Source organism: Procambarus clarkii, chromosome 29 (assembly GCF_040958095.1).
Source record: "Procambarus clarkii isolate CNS0578487 chromosome 29, FALCON_Pclarkii_2.0, whole genome shotgun sequence".
NCBI classification, from domain to species: Eukaryota; Metazoa; Arthropoda; class Malacostraca; order Decapoda; family Cambaridae; genus Procambarus; species Procambarus clarkii.
Genome location: NC_091178.1, coordinates 5,916,262 through 5,940,022, shown reverse-complemented (window position 1 = coordinate 5,940,022; position 23,761 = coordinate 5,916,262). Strand labels below are relative to the sequence as shown.

The following is a 23,761-nucleotide window of genomic DNA, read 5'->3' as shown; positions in this document are numbered from 1 at the left end:
ATTTCATTACCCCTGATGCCATTGTTTACCTAGTAGTAAATAGGCACCTGGGTCACATCCTGGGGAATAGTCATTGTTTAGTGGGCACCTCAATTAGTCTTTACAAGTTTGTTGGTGTCCCGAACAATGGAAAATCAAATGCTTAAAGGTTCTACATGTAAACATTCCATAGCTTTTTATTATTACAGTATTTTAATACAATATGTACATTTTAATACGTATTTTAATAGAATGTTAAAGGGTCATGCTAGAAATGCTTTTCAGCTGTACGGTATCGCTACTTCAATGAGTAACCCTTTTAGGTGTCTCTTAACTTATTCAGTTATTAAAATTTTTGTTATCTCTAAATTAAGAAAAAACTTGACAGTAATTTTCCTATTTACAGAGGATGAGGCGCAAATATTTTCATTTGGTAGTTGGTGGATGGTGATGTTGGCAGCCTTTATCATTGGAATTGCAGGACTTGTGATTACATTTTGGTTGTTTTTGGAGCCTGTCACTGGAATTAAGAAGGTCAGTTGATCAAAATAGAGTAATAGACAAAGAGGGCATTGATGACCAAACTACAACTCAGAAGATGGAGAAGCGATGACATTTCAATCCATCCTGGACCATTATCATGTTTTGTGATGGAAGAGAAGAAGGTACCTTCCGCTCTTCTATCACACGACTTGATTATGGTCCAGGATGAATTGAAACGTCGTCGCTTTTCCATCTTCTGAGTTGTGGTTTGGTCATCATTTCTACAGACACGTTAATGTGGCTCATCATCTAAAAAAGTGAATTTATGCAGTTAATTTAATGTTATTCAATCTTACAATTTCATCATCATAATTTATCTTGCTTATTTGCTGAGTTGGCCCTCAGTAGCTCTCAGCTGCTTTGAATCTGGTACCATTGAGGCATCCACGAAACTACCAGACCTCAGGACATGTATTCACCTAGTTGCGGGTGGGAGGTTGAGGTCTGCTCTTTCGGCCCGCCTCTCAACTGTCAATCAACTGTTACTAACTACTATTTCCCCCTCCCCCCCCACACCACACATACACACCTCTCCTCCACAGGAAGCAGCCCTTGACAGCTGACTAACTCCCAGGTACCTATTTACTACTAGGTAACAAGGGCATCAGGGTGAAAGAAATTCTGCCCATTGTTTCTCGCTGGCGGCAGGAATCGAGCCCGCGATCACAGGATCACGCGTCCAGTGTGCTATCCAGTCAGCCACCGGCCCCATGAAAGCCTATGTGTAAGCCTATTGAACACCAGGACCAGATTCTGGAGCAGGCGATGAGTCACAATAACGTGGCTGAAGAATTGAAATACAATCGACTTGAATTCTCAAGCCGATTGTGACAATCGACTTGAGAATGGTTCAGGACGGACCGAAACGTCGTCGTCCTTTCACCTTCTAGTGTGTGGTCTGGGCAACACCAGATTCTGGTGTTCTCATAAATGAGGGAAGCATGGGGGATCTAAGATCAATCACAAAAATGAGTAAAACTGTCCAGGAAGTACATGCAGTGCAAAATAAACAATGTATTTTGATTAAGGATGAAAATGAAGGAAGTGGTAATCTGTCTAGGGCATTACCACTTATGAGAAAAAATTATTTGGTACCTGAACATATCGGCACTCGAACAGCCTTCTGGAACCGATTAAGTTTGTGTACCAAGGTTCCACTGTATTCTGACTTTCCTGTTTTTTGTTTCTGTAGATTTGTAAATACAGTACACTGTACTCAAAAGTCCTCGAACAACATCCTATTTCAGTCTCCTTCTTGGTTATTAATTTTTACATTTTCCACTATTTGTTTTCACAATTAAAACACAATGCATTACATTTTGTTCAGTTTGGTATAGTAGTGGATGCAGGGTCATCTCATAGTGAAGTGTACGTCTTCAGGTGGAATGGCCAGATGCCTCTTGGAACGGCTGATGTGGAACTTCTTCATCGTTGCTTTATTTCAGGTATTTTATTTCCTATTTTACACTTGAAATAGTGATGTGAAATATATAAAAAACTACAAATTTGCACAATATTGTTTGAACAATAAAGACTTTTTATTTACAGTACAGTATAACATTTGCTAGGAATTAATTTTTATTTGTTCCTTTAATAATGTCCAAACAATTAGTTTTTTATGTCAAGCACTCACACAGTAATTCATGACAATAGATTCCTGGGTCAGCTGTAAACACGTTCCTTAAGAAATAAAGCCAGGCATAACTTTAACCAGTCCAACTGCACCAGCCTGTAAAACATTAGTATGCCAATGTAGTCTTTTAGCACCTCTTCCTGCACAATTTAATGTATTTTTCAATTAGTTGAATTAGCTTACCTATATTTAAACTCCTTTTACTTATGATTAAATATATATATTTTAAACCGAATTTAAATTTAAATCCATACCTAGTAAAATTCCTCAATAGCTCCTATCGAGTCTAAGGCTCGTGCCATAATGCCGTGACCGTCATCAACTTACCAGTGCCAGAACCAAAATCTGGCTCTCTTGACAAAGTGAAGAAAGCTTTAGGATTAGAAATTTACCCAAAACTAAGGAAACCAGCCATAAATGCTAGGCAAAACAAAACAAGCTTCTGCTTGAAACATAAGAATGAAAGTTGAGAAAAGCAAGATAAATGGCAAATGATAGTTTGCTGTGATAAACCAATTATTTCTCCAGTGAGCCCAGATAGTGGCAAAGGATGCCATGGATCCAGGCCCAATGTCCACCTTACTCACTTGCCTGGAACTGCATGGCTCTGAGATATATATCCGGCAGCACAAAATCTTGTAACCATTCAAACTCTGCCTTTGGTAATGTTGAAAAGGGGTCATTGAAATGCATCTCTTAGTATCAAGCATTAATAACATTGTAAAATGAACTTTGGGGAGTTAATTTTTTAACTTCCTTCTCAAATGAAGAAAAGATAAGAAAAATAGAGAAGATTTGTGCTAAAATCATTGATTTCACCATTTGTCATATTTAATAATATATGTTCACATGAAAGACTGCTACCAAAATCAATAAATTACATTATACAGTATATTGTTGTACCTAATAGCCAGAACACACTACTTAGCCTAGTATGCAAGACTCGATTTGCCCAACAGACAGTGATTCTCATAGTTTCAAATACAGTATATCCTTTTCAAATTGCTTTGTTTGAATTGTTTGAAGCTATATTAACACTTTCGCGCTCTCGGCGCTCAAAAAAAAACAATACCCCAGATGCTTTCGGCACTTCGCGCGCCTACGCGGTAAGACCGAAAAAGTGTACACTCTTTTGACTGTCCTGACAATAAGTGAAGGCGCACGTATTTAAATTTGGTATCACTGTGTTCGCAATGAAATTGTCTATAAGAGCATACCTGTAAAATGCCGCCCAAGCATAAGGAGTATCAACACCAAATAAAAAACTATGCAGATCACTCGCCGAGAGCGCCAAACAGCAACAAAATGTTTCCACTTTCTTAATGGTTGCGAAGCCTACAGTTGTCTTACATCGCTAATTTTGGTATCATTGGAATCGTAATAAAATTCTCTACACGGACATATGCATATGAATGTTTAATATAGGTAATTGCCCACCCGCAAGAGTGTGTGAAGTGGAGAGTAGTTAGCCGCGAGCGCACTGGCGAAAACACGGGGGAAATCATGCTTGGAAAGTTTATACGTTTCCTGACCCTACTTTTCTATGTACGTATTTCTTTTTTATACCAATGTGTTCGCAATAAAATTTTCTATAAGATGAACTGTATAACATTGGTACAAAGCATGTGTAAGAGAAGCGCCAAATATAGAACCACGTCGCTCAGTATGCGTTCGCGGCAGAAACGAACGCATTGTTTTCGTTCGTTTGATGTTTGTTATGTTTATACTTGTTGAAACATTTTATAATTTGTATGACAGTGATCGCAGTAAAATTCCCTACACAGACATATACATAACACATACAAATATTTCCCACGTGTTGGATATATCAACGGCTAAAGGGAACCCACTGCCACACGCTCGCCACACCCCCAAACATACTTTGTGTATTTTTTTTTTTACTCATAGAAGTTTATGTGATATAATATTCATTCTGGTACCAAAAAATTCGCAAATAAATTCTCTACAAAACAAAAGTATCCCCATCCATTTCGGTTAAAAAATGGAATTTATAGAAATATTTTTTCGATTGACGAGAAAAGTAGGCAGTTATGAGGAATCATAAGAAAAACCAGTGACGAGTTATCTCTAATATAAAGCGCGAAAGTGTTAATGTACTTTGCATTTGGATTACTGTATCCAAGCATAGAAAACCTTGTCTTCAGAAAAACATAGCTGCTTTAGAGAAAGTGCAACACAGGGCAACAAAAATCATTCCAGAGCTAAGTCCACTTGCATATCAGGAACGGTTGAGGGCCACAGGGCTAACAACACTACAAAGCAGGCATGATAGGGTGGATCTTGTTGAAATTTTTAAATACTGATTAATTTGGAGGATGTTGATGTGGAGAATTTCTTCAAAAGGTCAGATATAACAAACTTGGAGCAACGGTTTCAAGCTCAACAACCCACAGTGTAGGACTGTGAACAGGAGATGCTTTTTCACCCATAGATTTATAAACCCATGGAACCACCTACTCGCCAGAGCCGTAAATGCCAAAACTGTTAAATTTTAAATTACGATTGGAAAAGATCATAAGGCAAATGAGGGGACCTTCAACAAGCCGCCGGCTTCCTGTCCTCGTCGAGGCCAATAGTGTTTGTGGCCCTCAGGTAAATTCAAGTAATAAATAAATACATATACAGTACAAAATTTTTTCTCTTTATTAAATTATGATAAAGCCACTTTACAAGTACGGTACTGTACTGTAATTCTGTCAAACAAAATCCATGTTTAGCCGTGCCCAAGACTGTGTGTATGCCATGGGCTCACTTGCAGCTGTATCTACATCACATGTTTGAATGTTTATGGGAATACAATTTTGTATTTTGCTTGTACCTGTAATAAAATTAACATGGTATACATCAATTTATCATGAATGAGAGAGTTCATGTACAATAGTTATGTGAAGGTAATATTGATTTATTAGTGTACTCGCCTAGTTGTGCTTGCGGGGGTTGAGCTCTGGCTCTTTGGTCCCGCCTCTCAACTGTCGAGTATTTATATTTTATAGTACTGTTTATATATAAACAGTGTGTTTATATATACAGTACTGTAGAGTATGCTGTATTGCCTTGTATATATTTTAGCAAAATTGCAGGAGGAAATTGTATGCTAAGGAAGAATTTGAATGTGTTTTTTCAGGAGGTGTAAACAGTTTTGCAACTCATGCTGAAGATATTGGTAGATACTTTAAGTACTGCATTGCTGAAGCTGAAACTCGCGTGCCTAAAGCTCATCGGCCTCATACACCACTGTATGTCCAAGCTACGGCTGGCATGAGAATACTAAAGTTAGTTTTGTGAACTTTATTACATTTTTGCGCTCTTAAGGTAAAGTTGCTTATTGTCACCTGGTCGCAGGTTATCAGGTGTTGCTGCCCCAAAAAATCTTCCCTATACTGTACTGTAGTGTGTGCAACACCACATAAAACAAACTACAAAATGTCAGAAACTCTTTAAATATATTCCAACTTACTGTATTGAAACATGAAAGGTACCTAATAGAAACCTGTTAGAATAAATATTATAATGTTAATTTTCTCATTATTGTATTGTACATTGACAATTTTTTTTTAGAAAGTTTAAAAAAAAAAAACATGAAATTTAACGAATTGTATTTGATTTGATTTATTCTCTTTTGTTTACATGTTGAGGTATGGTTCTTAAACTGTTGGATAACAGGTGTTGACATCTAGTAGAGTGCATTATGGGTAATAAATGGTGTTCAGATACTAGTACAAACATTGGCTGTTTCTAGTGTCCAAATACCAAAACCAAGTACTGTACAGTGATATCTTGGTTTTCAAATTTAATCCATTTCCAGAGACGGGTCGTAACCCAAAAATTTACAACCCAAAAAAAATTTTCCCATGAGAAATAATGTAAATTGAATTAATCCGTTCCACACTCCCAAAAATATTAACTTCAAAATACATTTCATCTATAATACACACATATTTTGTACTATAGTATGTACAAGTTATAGCTTACCATTATTGATGACTCTTGATGGCGTATGGAAGACGAGGAGGAGGAGGAGAGGTGTTAGTGTTTGGAAGGGAAGTTCCCATCCATTATAGCATCAGGTAGTGATGACATTTCTGGGGTACTCTCTCTCCTACGTTTTGCAGGCATACCACTAGGACCTGGTTGTGGCTCACTGCTTGCTTGTCTTAAGAATATGTCTAAAGACACTTGGTTTTTCCTGCATTTTAACACTTGTCTCTAATGAGACATCACATTGTCATTGTAAAGATCAATGCAACGGCCTGCTACAGCTTTATCTGGGCGAGTTTTTTCAACAAAACTTTGGAGTTTTGTCCATGCTTCACACACATTTTCTTAATGATGAAGTAAAAGACATCCTTTACTCACAACTATTTTCTTAGGCTGAACCTTCTTACCACTGACCTTCTTGGGACCCATGGCATGATTATATAATAATTTAATGTTCAAAAACAAAAAAAGCAGAAAAACAATGAAATCCTTTACAAAGAATTCAAGTGCGATTGTCACTAAGCGGGAGACACTGGTAAACTGAAGCACGGTCGTCCGTGCCACCAGGAACTAAGCGCGTGGTCAACCCATACGTATATCAACATAGTCGCAAGGCGAGGGCAAAGTTCGTAACCAAATTCAAATTTTCTGAAGAAATTGAGTTCATAACCTAAAAAATTTGTAAGAGGGACGTTCACTACCCGAAGTTCCACCGTACAGGAATCTAAAAATTAATTGAAAATACCAACATATACAAAATCTCCATACCTCTTTGTATAATATTATCAGACCTTAACAGTAATTGGTTCCCACAGAATGAGTCAGTGAACATGTATCTCTGGTCTGTATATGCATGAAAGGGTTGGAAAAAAAGTCATACAACATAAAATGATGATAAATGTACTGACACTCTACTCCCATATTTAATAATATCATTAATTAATGCTCAGAAATTCATTCCTAAGAAATAAGTTTTCAAACACTGGGGTACCCTGTGCCAGTTTCTAGCACCCTTGGAGGCTAGTCTCTGGAGACCCAATGGGCAAAATGTTTGAAACAAGGTATGTTATGCTTGCGGTGTTGCCTAATAGCGTGAAAATGAAGGAAGGTATAATATGGAGAATTCTAGACATAATATAACACTGAGCTCCAGCATTTTGTGGTTACATATCTTAAGTGTTGCACGTACAGTCCCCAATTCAGTGTCATTTTATAAAACATTCTTTTTTAAATTTATATTGACAATTGTGTTACACAAAATGGTGTATCTAGAAACTCAGAACTTATATGCTACAGTACAATATTAATATACAGTAATTAATTGCCCTTAGAAATTCAGAATAGAAAGGTAGTGTTAGCTGAAAATTGGTTACTTAAGTGTTAATATTTGTGTTATGTAAAGTCTTGATAATTCACTTACATAACATGTAATTTATCTTATCATACAGAAAGCAAAACTGCTAAGATTTATAGAAATGTTTCAGTTTAATTTTAAGTGCAAATACCACTTTCTCCTTATATGCTAATGATATTAACACTGCACACACACAAACAGATCTGAACTACAAAAGTCAGTATTCTGATTATGTTGAATATTTTTGTCCAGAAAATTTGATCCGGAGGGAGCTCAAGCAATATTGTCAACGATACGAGAATTTTTTGATGCAAACACGAGCTTCCGAGTGGAAAATAATAGTGTGGAGATACTTCCAGGCACAGAAGAAGGCTTAAATGGCTGGATCATTGTCAATTATTTGAATAATCACTTGAAGCAGGTATTGTATAGAATTGTGAAGTTTTTATTCAGAAATCATGAATTTTTAACAAATGTGTGAGATTAAATCACATGTACTAAAATCTTGTGTGTATAGGCACACAATGGCTTATATATATATTATATACACACATTAAATATATACACACATATATATTTTGTGTGTAGAGGCACACACAATGGCTCTTTACTTACAAAATATTTACGTACTGTATATGTATTATAGCTATTTTAATGTAATGGTTTTGGTAAATATATTTTATATGCAGCCTGATAAAGCGAGTGCTGCTGTCCTGGATGTTGGTGGGGTATCCTTGCAACTGACAAGCGAACTAGCCCATTCCGGCAATTGGACAACCACAGAACTCAAACTTTTCAATCAATCTCACAAGTAAGTGTAAGGTGTACTCATGTTCTGAGGCAGCTGTCTTGTAGGATTTTCTCTATAAATTTTATAAAGAAAAGCTCTATTATCTTTACACATACAATACAAGAATTCTTCATCTTATGAACAGGATGTTTTCCCAAAAAGGTGTTTGTAAATCAGTTAGTTGTTCAGGACTTTGAGCCAGATTTCCAACAGATGCAATGCTATAAATGGGGATTGCAATTATACAACACAAAATCATCACATATAAAGTCAATTTCAGTGGTGCAGAACCTTTGAGGTTCTTTATAGCATCCGTCTTTTTTTTGTGTGTGCTTAACTAGAGGAAATCAGATGAGGGCGTCATTGGGTTCATGGACTTCTGGCGCCCAATTTTGCTGACTCATTATGTAGGAAAGAGGATCACGATGTTCAAATTTGATGGTTCATATGTTTGCTGTTTCACATTAGTTTACACAATGTGTGGAATAATTAAATTTATCCATAATTGACAAAAACCAGCCCATCCTCCTGATTAGATATTACTTAAAGTAACAATGTAGACTATTGTACATATATTGACATAATGGACAATGAAAGCAGAATTTGGTACTATTGAATGTGGATAAACCAGAAGAGGTTTTGTATTTATGTTGCTAATAAAACCTTACCTAACCATCTAATACACACTGAGGCCTAATATTCAGTAGTACATATATGTGCTATACTAAGTATAGGAATATTTAAGTTACCTTCTTGGCTAGCGTACGAACCCAGGCCTAAGCGCTCGCGAAGCGCCAGATGAGTGTTTTACCACTGCACCATTGGGACCGGAACTTTTTCAGGACTATAAAATGAATACTGTAGTACCAAATTCTGCTATATACTTGTCCATTACATCAGTATATGTAGGCTAGTCTACATAATTACAAAAATACTATATAAAGAGGAGGATGGGTCGACAAAAACAATGGCTAAATACCGAATACACAATATTCTTGTTAAATATTACCGTTATTTATCTTTTCTATTTTAGGGTCCACAGCCAGTCTTTTCTCTGTTATGGAATTGCACAAGCCCGACATCGGTATGATTTTCTTCTAATTAATAAAACTGGAATAAATGTTCAGCAAGCGGCAACCATTGATCCATGCATGGCGAAAGGTACTACCCATCAAGTGTTAGCATCAGACATGAGTGGACCTTGCACTCTTACAGATAATTCAAAACCACTCTTATCATCAATCACTAATGTAAATTATAAAAAACTGAAAACCATCTTCAAAAATTATAAAAGTGAGCAGAATGTTCCTCGCTCGGAAGAGGTTGCTGTAGTGACTGACAGTGAAGATACAAAGATGTCCAGTTCTTTTACAGTCAAAGGTTCTAGTAATGCTAGCATGTGTGAGGAGAAGACTAGTTGGTTGTTTGATCATCAGTTGTGCAAGAAGATTTTCACTTTTGGGGACTGCTTGAACGCTCAGTCGGTACCCCAATTCAACCACTCAATCATTGTAAGTATATTCCTTGTCAGTCCTAAGTAATTTGTGTTGAGACTTGACTGGCAGTGGACTAGTTTTATTAATTTATACTTAATATATTGATCTCTTTAATGTGACATCATGTGACCACCTGTGGACATCAGCTGATGCCGTTGTACAATATTATGTTTATGACACTGCATCATCATATGTTAAAAATGATCTTCAGGGCTTCTAATATTTAGAATTAAAACTGTCATATCACAACCCTGATCAAACTATGCATAAGATCTCTTGATGCTAGAACCACTGATACTGTTCATTATTCATACATGACATTGTAGACAATACACACACACAGCATCCTTGAGCCCAATGTGTGGTGTCAGCATGAGAGGTCCAAGTAGAATTTAATTGCAAGAGACAGATTATTTAGTATTATCTATTAAACCTTTCCTTCACTGGAAATTGTATTCTTTCAAAGGGGATCTATAATTAGGCATGAATTAAAAATGAATATACTATACTATATATAACATGTGCCAGGAATCTGTACAGTGAATTAGCAACTACATTATATATCATATACTATTAACACACTGCACTGTATTTAATTTGATATAATGGGTTTATTGTCAGCAAATAAAGAAATTGAAATGTGGAATTACTGAATTGTATCAAAATTTTATTGTATGTACAGGCATTCTCTGGTCTCTTTGATCATCTGATGCTGCTGCTCGATGTGGGAGCAAATATTACTTTGCATCAGTTTAAACAAAAGGTGTATAGTGTGTGTTCGCTGGAGGTAGAGGCACTTTATGCTGCTTACCCAGGTAAGTAGAAGAATTGTACTTTTTTAATTCACATTGAAAAACTTCAAGGTTTTATGTTACAATTTCTTCTAGTGTTTGTTCCCTCACCTAATAGCAGTTACATATTGAATGCATTGTTCTCATTTCCTTATATCGGACACAATACTCGTGCCTAACCCAAAATCTCTGCAACTCTCACAACAGAAAATCCATTTTCACAAAGTTCAGTAATTCTTAGGTCCAACTGTGAATAGCCAGAAAAAAGGATCTGTTTATCTCTGCATGGTACAGGTGGCTTTTGGTCTATTTTAAGGGATGGGAATCTTTTTTGCAGAGGATGAATTTTGCCTTGACTATGGTTGATTATCTTACTCTTTCCTCCAGTCCAGCTCCTTCCCAACTTGGCCAGATAGGAGATATTTACAGTTAAGGTCCTCTTCTTGTCTTACATGTGACTAGTTCAGTCTTCCTGGTTCATGGGCCTTCTGGCCCTTAGTTCCAATTCTCTCCCGTTCCCAAGTTTTCGCTTCCCAAACTGAATCAGCAGCTCTTCGTATGTAAATAGCTTGAGGTTCTTCACTGTCATGTATGGAGATTTGGCCCTTATTTATCATCACCTATGAAATATGGTGGGTTGCATGGGCGACCAGTTGGTGTTACATGTGTGGCTTTCTTCACAGTGGCAGTATAAGATGGGTAATTCAACTATTCCTTTATATTTGACATGTCTGTGTCAGTTCCCATTGTGATGTCTTTTCTTTCCTTGCTCATCTTAGATTTTTTGGTTGATGCCTAATATTGTTGCCTTATGGCATTTGGCCTTAGCAGTCTCTCTTGCTAGCTGACTGATGTTTAAGTTGCTTTGTCCCCCCCCCCCTTCCCCCCTTTTTCTTGGCCAGAAAACATTATTTCACTTCTGGGCAGCTAAATGAAAGTGACGATGATGAGTCCTGCTCCTTCCATGTCTGTGAGGGAGGCCAGATTCTGGCACTGGCCTTTGTAAACCACGTGACCTATGTTTGGTCACATAGGCCAAACAGGACTCATGTGACTTATGTGACCCAGTAGTGGGAAGCCACCTCAACAAGATATAGGGCACTGGTGGTTCCCTGAAGCTATCAGAAAGAGGCATTTATTTACTGGGATTTTATAATGCTGGGATTTTTATTCTTCCACCTGAAAATTCATTTTTCTTCACACATTGAAAAGTGCATCTCTCTTCGAATCACCTCAGAGCTCCAGTTAATTTTCTCTCTCCACACATTTTATATTTTAATTTGTCTATTTGTACAAAAATGTTGGAGAACTCTTATACTGTATAACAAATATGAATACAGCATTTCAAAAGAAAAATATCCAAAATAAGAGGTACATTTCAAGAAATTTTTTATTTGTTTAGGTGACTAATTGGTTTCCCAACCCTTAACCAGCCAACATAATCTTATGAATATTAAAAAAAAAATAGTTTTTAGGTGATTATTTCCTTTTTTAGGACTTGAGAAGGAGGTGGTAGAAGATCTTTGTTTTGATGCCATGTTTGTGTTCAATCTCCTGACCATTGGCTTGGGCATCAACAACTCAACTTGGGCAAATATTAATTTTACTGATGAGGTTAGTATGTTTACTGTAGGTTTATTAAAGGTAGCAGGTATCTTTTTGTAGTCATGATTCTTATGAACCTGTATATATTTAAAGCTCAAAGAGATCATTTAGTGGATATGTACACTATTATCTTTGATGTAGAGAAACAAGAATGAGAGTAGGCTATATTTTAAGATATATATTATTTCATGTGCAAGGACTTTATTAAACCTTGTAGGAAAACTTTACCTGTGAATAAAATCAACTAATATTGGAGGGTATATAAAGTACAGTGTTGTCAGACCTTTGTGCTCTCTTCGACCAGTAATCTTAGAGCTTGACAACAATCGTAAGTGACACATGGGGTGAATACAGGGGAAGTTTGCTTATGAATGCTGCTTGAAATTTTTGAAGTAGTAAAAGCAGCTCATAATACAGTGTCCAGAATTAGCTATCTATTTCTATGAAATTGGACAATTTTAAGGAAAAATCATGCTTATTGATGATATATCTTATAAATGTAAAAAGTTTCTAAATTATTTCATCTCTTTTTCAGAACCCTAGCCCTAATAATGAATATACAAGAATGCACATTTGTTGTGTCATCCTGTATCAAAGGATTGTGATATAACGAAATCAGAGAAAGATTTACAAGGAAATTTCACAGAATCGGTCCTACAGGCAAAGCGATTCATGAACTTGAACAAATTTAAAAGAACTGGATCCGTACAAAATGTGTTTCACAACGCTAAGGTTAGATTTGAAATATGTAGGGATTCAGATGGAGCACATTTTTAAAATCCTCAATAAAGATTTGACTTATGATTTATAAATATATAATTTTTTTTCTATTATAAAAATTTGGTAATACTGTACCTGTAACATAAAATTATGTAGCTTTTAATAGATTCATCTGATTTCATAGACACAGATAGCTAATTCTGGGACACCCTAATGAATACACAGGGAAGAGGTATGGAAAAAGGGAGTATGATGAGAATAATAATGTTTGTTAAAAGATCGATGTAACAGAGAAATTGAATAAGGATGTGTTCTTACACAGGTTTCTGTCATCCTGTCTTAGCTCTGCAGACTGCCAGAGATAATAGGATGGCTATCATCATGTAACAAAACAGTATAGCATCCAGAAAGAACTGCTTGTGTATTTGCCAGTTCCATATTGCTTAAAATATTGATTAACAAGTAGAGAATTAACCCTTACACTGCTCAGGGGTCCTTGGGACATTTACACTCCTGTGCGCAAGGAAAAAAAAAAAATAAAAATTTTTTTTTCGTCTTCTAAACATGTTAATTTGTGTCCCCTGAGCATGGAAAAAAAAAAAAAATCGTAGGCGACATATTTTGGGCGCAATTGACCGAGGAAGTCTTGCAAAAAGTGGGCGTTGACAGAGCGGTCGTCAGGCCCAGTCAGCGTCACCCGCGCTGACAGATGGGAGTTGCCACAAAGATGATATTACCTAATTGTTTCAATGTCTCTGATTGATTTTTTCTTAGTTTTTTTTGCAGTAATATTATTCAATACTGTGTATTGTAATATATTTATATAATAAAAGTGGTGAATAATCGCTATACTCAAAAGTATGATGTGCATATTAGTGATTCAATTATTATGTTTATAAAACAATAAACAAATAGTTTTGCTGCTATTACACTCTATACACAGGTTATATATTAGTATCTGCATGTTTTGGTCACCATAACGAACCACTAAGTTGGTATCGAGAGTCGAAAAGCAACGAAGAGTTACCGCCACACACCAGCCAGCCACTCGCTGCCACTCCCTCAACACACGCACTAAACTTTCTCCCCCAACAATACCATTTGTGGTGTTATTACACTATATACAGACGTTATATATAAGTATGTATATATTTTGTTCACCACAACTGTACAGCTAAGCTGATATAGTTAGTTCAGGCACTAAGAGTCGTCGCTACACACAGATGGCGGCTCCATCACTCTTTCAAGGTCACATGCACTAAGCTGATATAGTTAGTTCAGGCACTAAGAGTTGTCGCTACACACAGATGGCGGCTCCATCACTCTTTCAAGGTCACATGCACTAAACTTTCTCCCCCAACAATACCTTTTGCAGTGTTATTACCCTATATACACATATTATATATAAATATCTACATGTTTTATCCACCGTAACTGTACACCTAAGCTTGTAGTGTGCCCAAAGATCATAGTGGCCACCCTCTAAACAGCTAGACAAATCGTGCAGACGACGTCACCTCCGTCACCCATATGGCTCCTCCCAGCATAATCCTTTTGCTGTTATTACACTAATACACACATTATATATAAGTATCTACATTTGTGTTCACCATAAAGAACCACTGACCTGGTATGGTGAATGCAAACAATAACAGCTAGCCACACAGTCAGTAAACGATGCTGTCTCCCTCCATCTCTCAGCATCACTCCTCTCACAGCGCTAATTATTACAACAATCCTGCTATTATCACAACCCTGGTTATTTATATCACAGTCATGGGTCATCTGTAATATTGTTATCGCTAAATAATAACAATTATATATTTATTTTGACATTTTTCGGCGATGCTGTGGTCACAAGCTGAACAGCAATGCTGTTCGCTCATGCTGCGTGCGCCGGCCTTGGTTGCTCCAACAGTACTGTGCCTCTCACACCTGAGAATATTGCCCACGATTTTTTTTTTTAAATGGCATCTGTTTACAAGAGCCCTGAGGAAGCTACTGTGAACCCCGTGTAGCCGCGGGCCATTTGAATCAGGCCTGGCACCCTATGGCGTATATATACGCCATGCGCACCATGGGACATGTTACTCAGGGCGTATATATACGCCATGCGCAGTTTAAGGGTTAAAGCAGAAGAAAATCATTATTACAGCACACATTATAACATGAACCGTTCTTCTGACCATGCCAATCCCAGACCACATGGGACCTGCAGGAGATTACCAGCAGCTACTGGGGATGACTAGCCAGGAGACCAGGAACAGGAGACATGTTCTGGACCACCATCTAACCTGTAAAAACTTGAACAAGCAGGGTTGGTCACGTACAGCTGCACTTAAGTGAGAATAACACACAATACAGGGCGTCAGCAATTTCTGGAAAAAGGTCGGAAGCCAACTCTGGTATAGGGGGAAGAGAGTAAATATAAGAATAAGGGCAGGCCAAGAACAGTGGGTTTCTTACCCAGCTGGGAGAAAGAGAGGGGTTGATCTACGTTAGAGTAATGCCTGAAGGCCGAGGCCTGGTCGACAACCGGGCCGCGGGGACGCTAAGCCCCGGAAAAACTCCAAAGGTAACTCCAAGGAAAGATGGACCTGCAGGGAGTAATAAACTAAGTGTACCTTGCAATATCCACAAGTGTTTTAACATACTGCCAGGCCCAGCGGGCTACCTGTATGGCACCGCAAGGTAGGCCAGGCCTTACCTTTGACCGCACAGCTCAATATTAAACTCTTTCACTAATAACGTTTATGCTTACTAAGAAGAAGAACCAAAAATTAATTGTTGATGTCATGCCCCGAACTGTGTGTATTGTTTTGATGACTGTGCGAATGTCATCACGACGCCAAAGTGTTAAACAGAAAAGATTGCTGAGGCCTGCTGGAATTGAAGTGGACATCGGCTGTAATGGACACGGCAGAGGGAGGGGCTGAAGCAGAGAATGAGGTCAGGGGCCCAAGGTATCCACAGTGTATATGAAAATGCTGAAAGACTGGAAATCAAGAGGCAGAACCATGTAGGGAGGACACGGGGGAAGGCTAGGAAGGAAGAATGTATACACAGGGAGAGAGACCAAGGGAAACACTATACCAGGCCACGAAGGTGCAGGAGAATCAGGCATCAGGATCAAGGTCCTGTAAATGACTCTGTATCTGGGGATTGGAAGTGGGCCTGAGGGTCCTGAATTGCAGCACAAGCCTAAGTGATGTCTTGTATACAGTGTAACAGTATATTTACAAGATGTCGCAGTTGGTGCCATGCCTCTAAGGAGACATTGTCCTAGTGCTACAGGTTAACACTTTAGTGCGCGCGGCACTCGTGAAAAAAAAAAGCGCCTTGTACGCGCGGCGTTCTGGGCGCTCAAGCGTAAACACAAAAAAGTGTATAATCTTTTCACGCTTCTAACATCAATTCTCGAGCTACGTTTTTCATTTTGGTATCAATGCGTTGGCAATAAAATTCTCTACAAGATCATATGCATAAAATGTCACCAAAGCATTTGCTATCCCACCACGAAGTAAATAAACACGAAGATGACTCGCCATGACACCCAAACAGGAAGTACTCAATGTTCATACTCTTTCGTTTGTTACCAGCCTCACAGTCATCCTACAGTGCTTATTTTGATATCACTGAACTCGCAATAAAATTCCCCACCCAGACATATGCCTATCAATGTCTAATTATGTTCCGCACGAGTGTGGGAACTGGGCGAAGCGTTAGCTGTGATTTCAGCAGCGACGCCACTGTTGTGATGCAGTGCTTTGAAAGTTTATACTTATTTCACTGTCCTGACATTATTTCTCGAGCTACGTATTTCATTTTTATAGCAATGTGTTCGCAATAGAAAGTTTTATATATAACAATAGAAAGTTCTATAAGAACATGGGTAGAATTGGCCAACAGAGCGTCAAATAAATTTGTGGCGAATAAAATCTTACGCGTGTTTGTACCCGTGAGCATAAAAAGTTTTTACTTTGCTCATGTTTCTTCAAGTTTATACTTGTTTCACACCGTTTTTTTTGTTTGTATAGTGTTCGGAATAAAATTCTCTACACAGACATATGCATATAAATGTAGAATCATGATCGCGGCCAACACAAGAGTGTGTGGAGTGGGCAATTACCCTCGTTGTGTCACCAACTCAATAGTCTCTCCTCTAAGTTACAATACATTGCCGTTTTCTCAAATAGGCACTGTGCCTATTAGAGAAAACAAAAATTTAATGGCAAACATATTCATACAAACCCCAAGTCGATCGAGTAGTAAATACCCACTATAACATGGTCCGTAAATTTACGTCGTGATCCGACAAGCGCTTATCTAAACCGCCCGTAATTCCAAGTGGAAACTCCAGGAAAGTGTTAAGAGTGGATGGCACTGTAATTAATGCATCAAAGTCTTAGTCAGTCTTAGTATTGCCAGATTTGATACATAAAGGGCAAAAGAACTCCGCTACAACAAGTCAAAGCTGTGTCCAAGAGGTTGTTCTGGAAACTGGAATATACTGGAGTGACAGGGAGGCTTCTAATATGGATGAAAAATTTTGACCAAAAAATGAGGGTAATAAACAGAGGCTTGTATCAGACTGGAGAAATGTTACCACAGGGTTCAATTCTTGCACTGGCAATGTAGTGTCTACATAAACATTCCTCCAGAAGGAATACAGAATTATATGAACATGTTTGCTGATGATCCTTAGATATCAGGGAAGATACAAAATTTATATGATTATCATGCTCTTCAAGAATACCTGGACAGAAGTGTATGGCACACCACTTGGCAAATGAAATTTATGTGAATAAATGCCATGTTATGGAATGTGGAAGAATTCTGATAAAGAAAGACCTAGGGGTGGTATTAGATAAAAAAAAAAAGTCACCTGAGGACCACATAAAGAACATAGTACGAGTAGCCTATGCTACACTTTCCAAATTTCATAATTTTTATTTAAATACATGGATGGTGAAATATTATATAAATTGTTCGCAACCTTAATGAGACTAAAATTGAATATGCAGCGGTGTATGGTGCCCATATCTTGACCCTTAAGCTGCTAAGGGGTCCTGAGGAGATTTACACCCCTGTGCATAAGAAAAAAATCTAAACTTTTGTAGTCTTCTAAAAATGTTAATTTGTCTTTCCTGAGCACGGGAAAAATAAAAAAAATCGTAGGCGACTTATTTTGGGTACAATTGGCCGAGGAAGTCTTGCAAAATGTGGGCGTTGACAGAGCAGTCGTCAGAGGCGGTCAGCGTCACCCCAAGATGTCAAGTGGGAGTTGCCACAAAGATGTTATTACTTAATTATTTCAATGTCTCTAATTGATTTTTTCTTAGTTTTTTGCAGTAATATTATTCAATAGTGTGTAGTGTGATAGATTTATAAAATAAAATATGTGAATCATCGCAATACTGTACTCAAAAGTATGGCGTTCATATTAGTGATTCAATTATTACGTTCATTAAACAATAAACAAATAGTTTTGCTGTTATATATAATTTGTGTAGTGTAATAAGTATCTACATGTTTTGTTCACCACAACTGTACAACTAAGCTGATATACAGTAGTTAGTTCAGGCACTAATGAGATGTTGCTACACAGTGTTAACTGGGCCAGGCTGCCTCCCTCACTCATTCAAGGTCAGGCTCACTAAAATTTCTCCCCCAACAATACTGTTAGTGGTGTTATTACACTATATACACACACATTATATATATAAGTATCTACATGTTGTATGCACCATAACTGTACACCTAAGTACTGTACTACCCTGCTTAATATGCACAGTCGGAGGGTTAAAGTTTATGATAGTTTTGACATCCACCATCCACTTAATTAAATAATTTCTACCATTCACAACTCTGTTCACCAAAAAACCTTTTGTACATTTTGTGTGTATGTGAAACTAGTACAGAACATCACCAGCTATCATTCCATGTATATGCTTCAAATGAAATGGAATACTTGTCTTCATAATTTTATGGTATTTAGTAAAGGATTTACTTTGGTAATGTAAACAACAAAATTATTACAGTACTGTATAGGATTATACACTAACACATCATCAATATAACTAGCTAGCAAAATGGACAAATTTTTACCATATTCTAATTCATTTTATTCCATTCAGGTAAACAAGAGGGAGGTGGCATGGTCACAGGGATTCATGCTATACCGCACCTCGAGCTTTGCCTCGGATACTCCAGGCCGTTTATTGACCCTCACTACGTTTTCACTGCTGGTACTCCTCTTCTTGGCCTTTGTTAGCAGTGGCATTCTCTTCCTGCAACACTTAATCAAAATAAAGAGGCACAGCGCTTCTTACCAAAGGTGTGAGCTTCATCAAGCATAGATCAATGTTTTTGTCTGCTGAATTTTACTGTAGCATTCTTTGATAAGATAAATAAATTTCCAATTGTGACATTTGAAGATAAATACATTTGTTTAAAAGCCTTTAGTCACTCCTTATTCAAAACAGATCTTGTAAAGTGAATGTGTTATTATAAATAATGACTATCAATTTAGTACTGTTTCAGATTTAAAAGAAATTCTTAAACCTTATACATCCTGTATAAGGCACTTCACCTTCTATAAAGGTGAAGTGCGTGACACATGCCTTATCATAGCCAACACTTGCTGATCTTGTCTCTGCTTGCTAATTATTCTGACTATGCCAATACCTTAAATGTTTAATCAAGTTCAGCATGTTTGTCTACCCATCATCGAGTTAAGCATTTAGTAATTACATGTGATATCTTACCTAGGCACATCCAATCATATTATAAAATAAGTCAAAGTTGAATTTGCAAGAACTAAGTTATACAGTAGTTGGGAAAGTGCATCGTTTAATACTGTAATATACATTCACATTTCCACACAAACACAGTGTTTGATGTTCTTGGGAAACACTCTTTCATCATATCATTAAAAGTTAAATAAGAAATCTAGCAAAATTTAGTTCCAGCTTAAGAACAACACATGAATACTTTTTGTTAACACTTTCCATTTATAAGTTGAAGTTCCCTGTACTGGATTTGCCCTGTTGTCCCTGTACTCCCCAGTGGAGTACAGCTTGTCTAGACATTCTAAACTAAAGGGTAGGAGATATGCTGAGCATACCATACTACCTTCTGTTTTTTTATTGGGTCATAGAGCCTTTCCATTTAGTTTGGTTATTCCTCTTGGAGAGTTGATCTTAATTTGTAAGCCTAACCCATGTTATATGAATATTTGATGATACAGTGGCAATGACTTTGTTGATTTTGTACTCGAGAAAATGTTAATCAGGCCATGATAATTAATATGAAAAAGACATAGTAACTGGGTTCTTTCTTGGGGCATTTAGGATTTGTGACCAGCATTTCCTTGATGTACCAAATACCAATACATAAGCAATTCATATCTAAACATTAAACACACTATGTATTTAATTAATGTGTGCGGAATTTTAGCAATATAGGCCAACATAACGTCAGCAAAACAAACCCAGAATAATGACTTGTTCACCCTCAAGACAGTGTAGAGTAACACTTGCAATAAAGCCATTACATGGACAATATATGAGCTATGCACAAAACCACAACAACAACAATTGGCAACCTTGTCAGAAGCAGAATTAACATCACCACCACCACAGCATGGTGTACACTTTGCACAATGAAGTAACAATATTGTGATGTATCTAAAAACAAAATGTCAGTGAGTGGGATTGATCTCATACATGTGGACTTAAGAGAAACGAGCTTTACCCACTGTACCATAATGGGCTAATACCTGAAGCTCTTCTAGACTTGGACATTGTTTTATGGAAACATTACTTCCTGGAATCATCACAAATTACACAAGATGGAGGTTTACCCATCCATTGAGGTGATGGTAGCAAGTTCTCCTCCCAACCTTTTGCCAGTCAGTGTACAATGAAATCACAATAGCATGATATATTTATCTTGTAATTGTGACAAAGTACACACAGGAAAAACATCCAGAAGCTTAGGTTCAAGGACTTATGATTGTAAGTATGCATGTCACATCAATAGCACTTTACAGTCCTTGCATCATAGGCACAGACCAAGAATCTCACCTCACAAATTTTAAGGCCGTTAAATTCTAAATCAAAGATGAAAGTGTATAGAATTTGCAGTAATTAACCCCAAAAAATTTAGTATTGCATTACCACTTAATAAACTGTTACTACAAAAATAAAAATGGCAAAATGCTTAATTTCTGGCATGTCTGGTCTTACCACACCTTCAGCTCACTTTCTCAACTGCCCAGTGTATTTGTTACAATTTATAAAATACGTACAAGGAAAATGCCATCATCAATAATGTCTACATTCAGTTTGCTGTTTGTTATATTCAGTGCTAGTTCTGAATTTTGCAATATAAGTTAAAAGCAAAAAAAAAAAAAAACCAGTACAGGGAACTTCAACTTATAAATGGAAAGTGTTAACAAAAAGTATTCATGTGTTCTTAAGCTGGAACTAAATTTTGCATTGACACAATACATACAGTATGAAGAGAAAACTTGGAGAAAAAAAAACTCCATTGCATATTCCTCTTAAGTACAGTATTTCAACCACTTCCCTCCCCCCCAACCTCCCTGAAGCTTAAACAAGACAAGCTTAAAGACTTGTCATACATAAATACCAACTCAACTCAGAACGTGCAATACCTCCAACAGCTTTATCTTGTACAACATGAATCTGAGGTGTTTAAACATAAGATAAAGATCAGAGATATGTCTACAATGGCCTGATAGATTACACTGAATGACTACTTCTTATGTATTACATTTGTTCTCTTTTCTTACTCTCTTACCATCTTTAACTGAAACATACATGAAAATTATTACATTGTCAATTGGTACGTAACTGCAATCTTAGGGAAAATGTATTCGTCATTTTCTATTTAAAAATGCCATCGACTTTCATTAATTTAACTATGCTAACATGAAAGTACATAATTTAAGCTAAGTTTAAAAAAAATCACCTGGAAAGATTTCTGGTTACCCCAGATATGGCATTTTGAAAGTATTAAAACTTTGAAGCATTTTACTCATTTAATTTTGTTATAGTGCTTAGTCATGTATGCTGGAGGATCTCTATTTCCAGACCACCATAATCAATATACAAACTCCAGTTTTTGGGGACAAATAATATAAGCAGCACTGTGTATTATCTACTTTGAATGATAGAATTATCATATTTGTCAAAGTTCACAGTTTTCAAGAATGAGATCTAATTACTGGAGGAGGCAGTAGGTGATGTACATGAGGCAAACACTGGTGGGTCATCTTCAGTGTCACTGGCTGCTCTACAAGTTGTAGGCTTTTGATCAGTCTGATAGCAGGACTGGAGATAAATTTTCTGGTTAGTTTGAACATACAACCATCTCCTTTTACATTGCAAATTTGTTGGTAGGGTGTGGGACCATTTAAATTTGTGAATGTTAAGGATTTATCAGCATTGAGATCTAGCTCCTTAAACAGTCTATCATCATAAATGCCCCTATTTTCTTGGTTATGAATCGTTTTGGTGATGTCACCACCCCACATTTGGAACTAGCTCATCTGAAATATTTGCTGCCTCCAATTCAATGTCTTCATGTAAGAGCTTTTCTGACTAAGAGTCTAACAACTCTAACATTTTCCTTCTCCAAATCAGTGTCTACCTGCTTAGCAATTTCAGTAATGTTTTCGTTCACTGTAAATACTAGTCTTTAAATATCTTTTGTTACCCTAAGCATTGTGAGCACACTTTTCTCACAGCTGACAGATGTGTGGCTCTGGTTTTTGGTAGCCCTGTTTGGAAATATCATGCTCTTTGCCACAAGCCATTTTGTTCCTATCATCATGAGGATTGTTGTCTTTTTCCAGCCTTCTTGTTTTCCATTTTGTCCTATGAAAGCAGCCCGTATTTAAAGTGTCCTCTTCTAACCTACCCAGAGGACCCAAAACAAAAAATGGGACAGTATGTCACTTTTGTAAGCTGCTTCCATTTTCTGGTACGACAATTTTTGGCCTTATGTAACACATACGAGTGAAAAGCGACGTTCTTTGTAGGAAGACAGGTTGATGGAAGAGTCCTCTGGTAATGGACACTTAGTTTCTCTTCACAGTGTATATTTGAAGTTATCACTGTTGGTAGATTGTAATTGTTATTATTTACTGTAGATAATCAATGTCATTCTATCTGGTGACATAAACAAGTGAGCCTTGCTCAGAAATATAAATTGTTAAATGCATAATCTCTCACATGTCTTGCCTTAGCCTAACTATAAACATCTAGCCTATCTATATGTGTTTGTTTTGATAAAGCCAGAGGAAACAAAAGATGATCTTCAATGAAGTCTACTCTCAAGCTGACATTTCTATTACTCACTGTCAGCCATTTGTACTCTGTTCAGTCATCTATATAACATTACTTATATTATCATTAAACTTTTTTTTTAACCCCCAAAATACTTCATATCAGGTGGAATTGTCTTATGTACAGTATGTTATTTCCTTCTTGCAGGGTTATTGCAGACCACATTGATCAGGAACTTCATAGATTTATATAAGTAAAAATGATTTCCGTGTTTAATTTATCATTGGATTGTACTGAACACAAAGGAACAAATCTGAAGGGAACACAAACATGGTGACACAGTACCTCCGACCCATGTAACAATAACAATGTGATGGTAACATACAGCAATATGCTAACATGAACCAGTAAAGTAAGTCAACAATATGGGCCCAGAAGCTGAAGCTCGTTTCCTGCAAACAAATGCACGTAGATTATGGCAGCAAAGTAATGCGACAAAAGCAACATGACCACACACACACACAGCAACATGCTG

At 37.0% G+C, this 23,761-nt stretch overlaps 1 protein-coding gene across 5 annotated transcripts in view; it reads left to right on the top strand.

Annotated features, from left to right (window-relative positions):
* LOC123764975 (ectonucleoside triphosphate diphosphohydrolase 2) overlaps window positions 1–23,489 on the top strand; it is a 39,576-nt gene extending 16,087 nt beyond the window's left edge. The window contains exons 4-14 of one of the 5 annotated variants that reach the window (XR_011229939.1): window positions 386–513; window positions 1,850–1,967; window positions 5,301–5,448; window positions 7,761–7,929; window positions 8,198–8,319; window positions 9,332–9,809; window positions 10,477–10,609; window positions 12,081–12,199; window positions 12,726–12,922; window positions 19,048–19,247; window positions 23,434–23,489. Coding sequence is in view for 3 of the 5 variants with exons in the window: in XM_045753232.2 (XP_045609188.1) it covers window positions 386–513; window positions 1,850–1,967; window positions 5,301–5,448; window positions 7,761–7,929; window positions 8,198–8,319; window positions 9,332–9,809; window positions 10,477–10,609; window positions 12,081–12,199; window positions 19,048–19,247; window positions 23,434–23,479 (1,661 nt within the window). In the remaining 2 variants the exon portion in view is untranslated. Of the gene's footprint in view, window positions 1–385; window positions 514–1,849; window positions 1,968–5,300; window positions 5,449–7,760; window positions 7,930–8,197; window positions 8,320–9,331; window positions 9,810–10,476; window positions 10,610–12,080; window positions 12,200–12,725; window positions 12,925–19,047; window positions 19,353–23,433 lie in introns of those variants that run through there. The other 4 variants (XR_006773658.2, XM_045753232.2, XM_069333305.1 and 1 more) reach the window with 4 other exon arrangements.
* The last annotated feature ends 272 nt before the right edge of the window (window positions 23,490–23,761 follow it).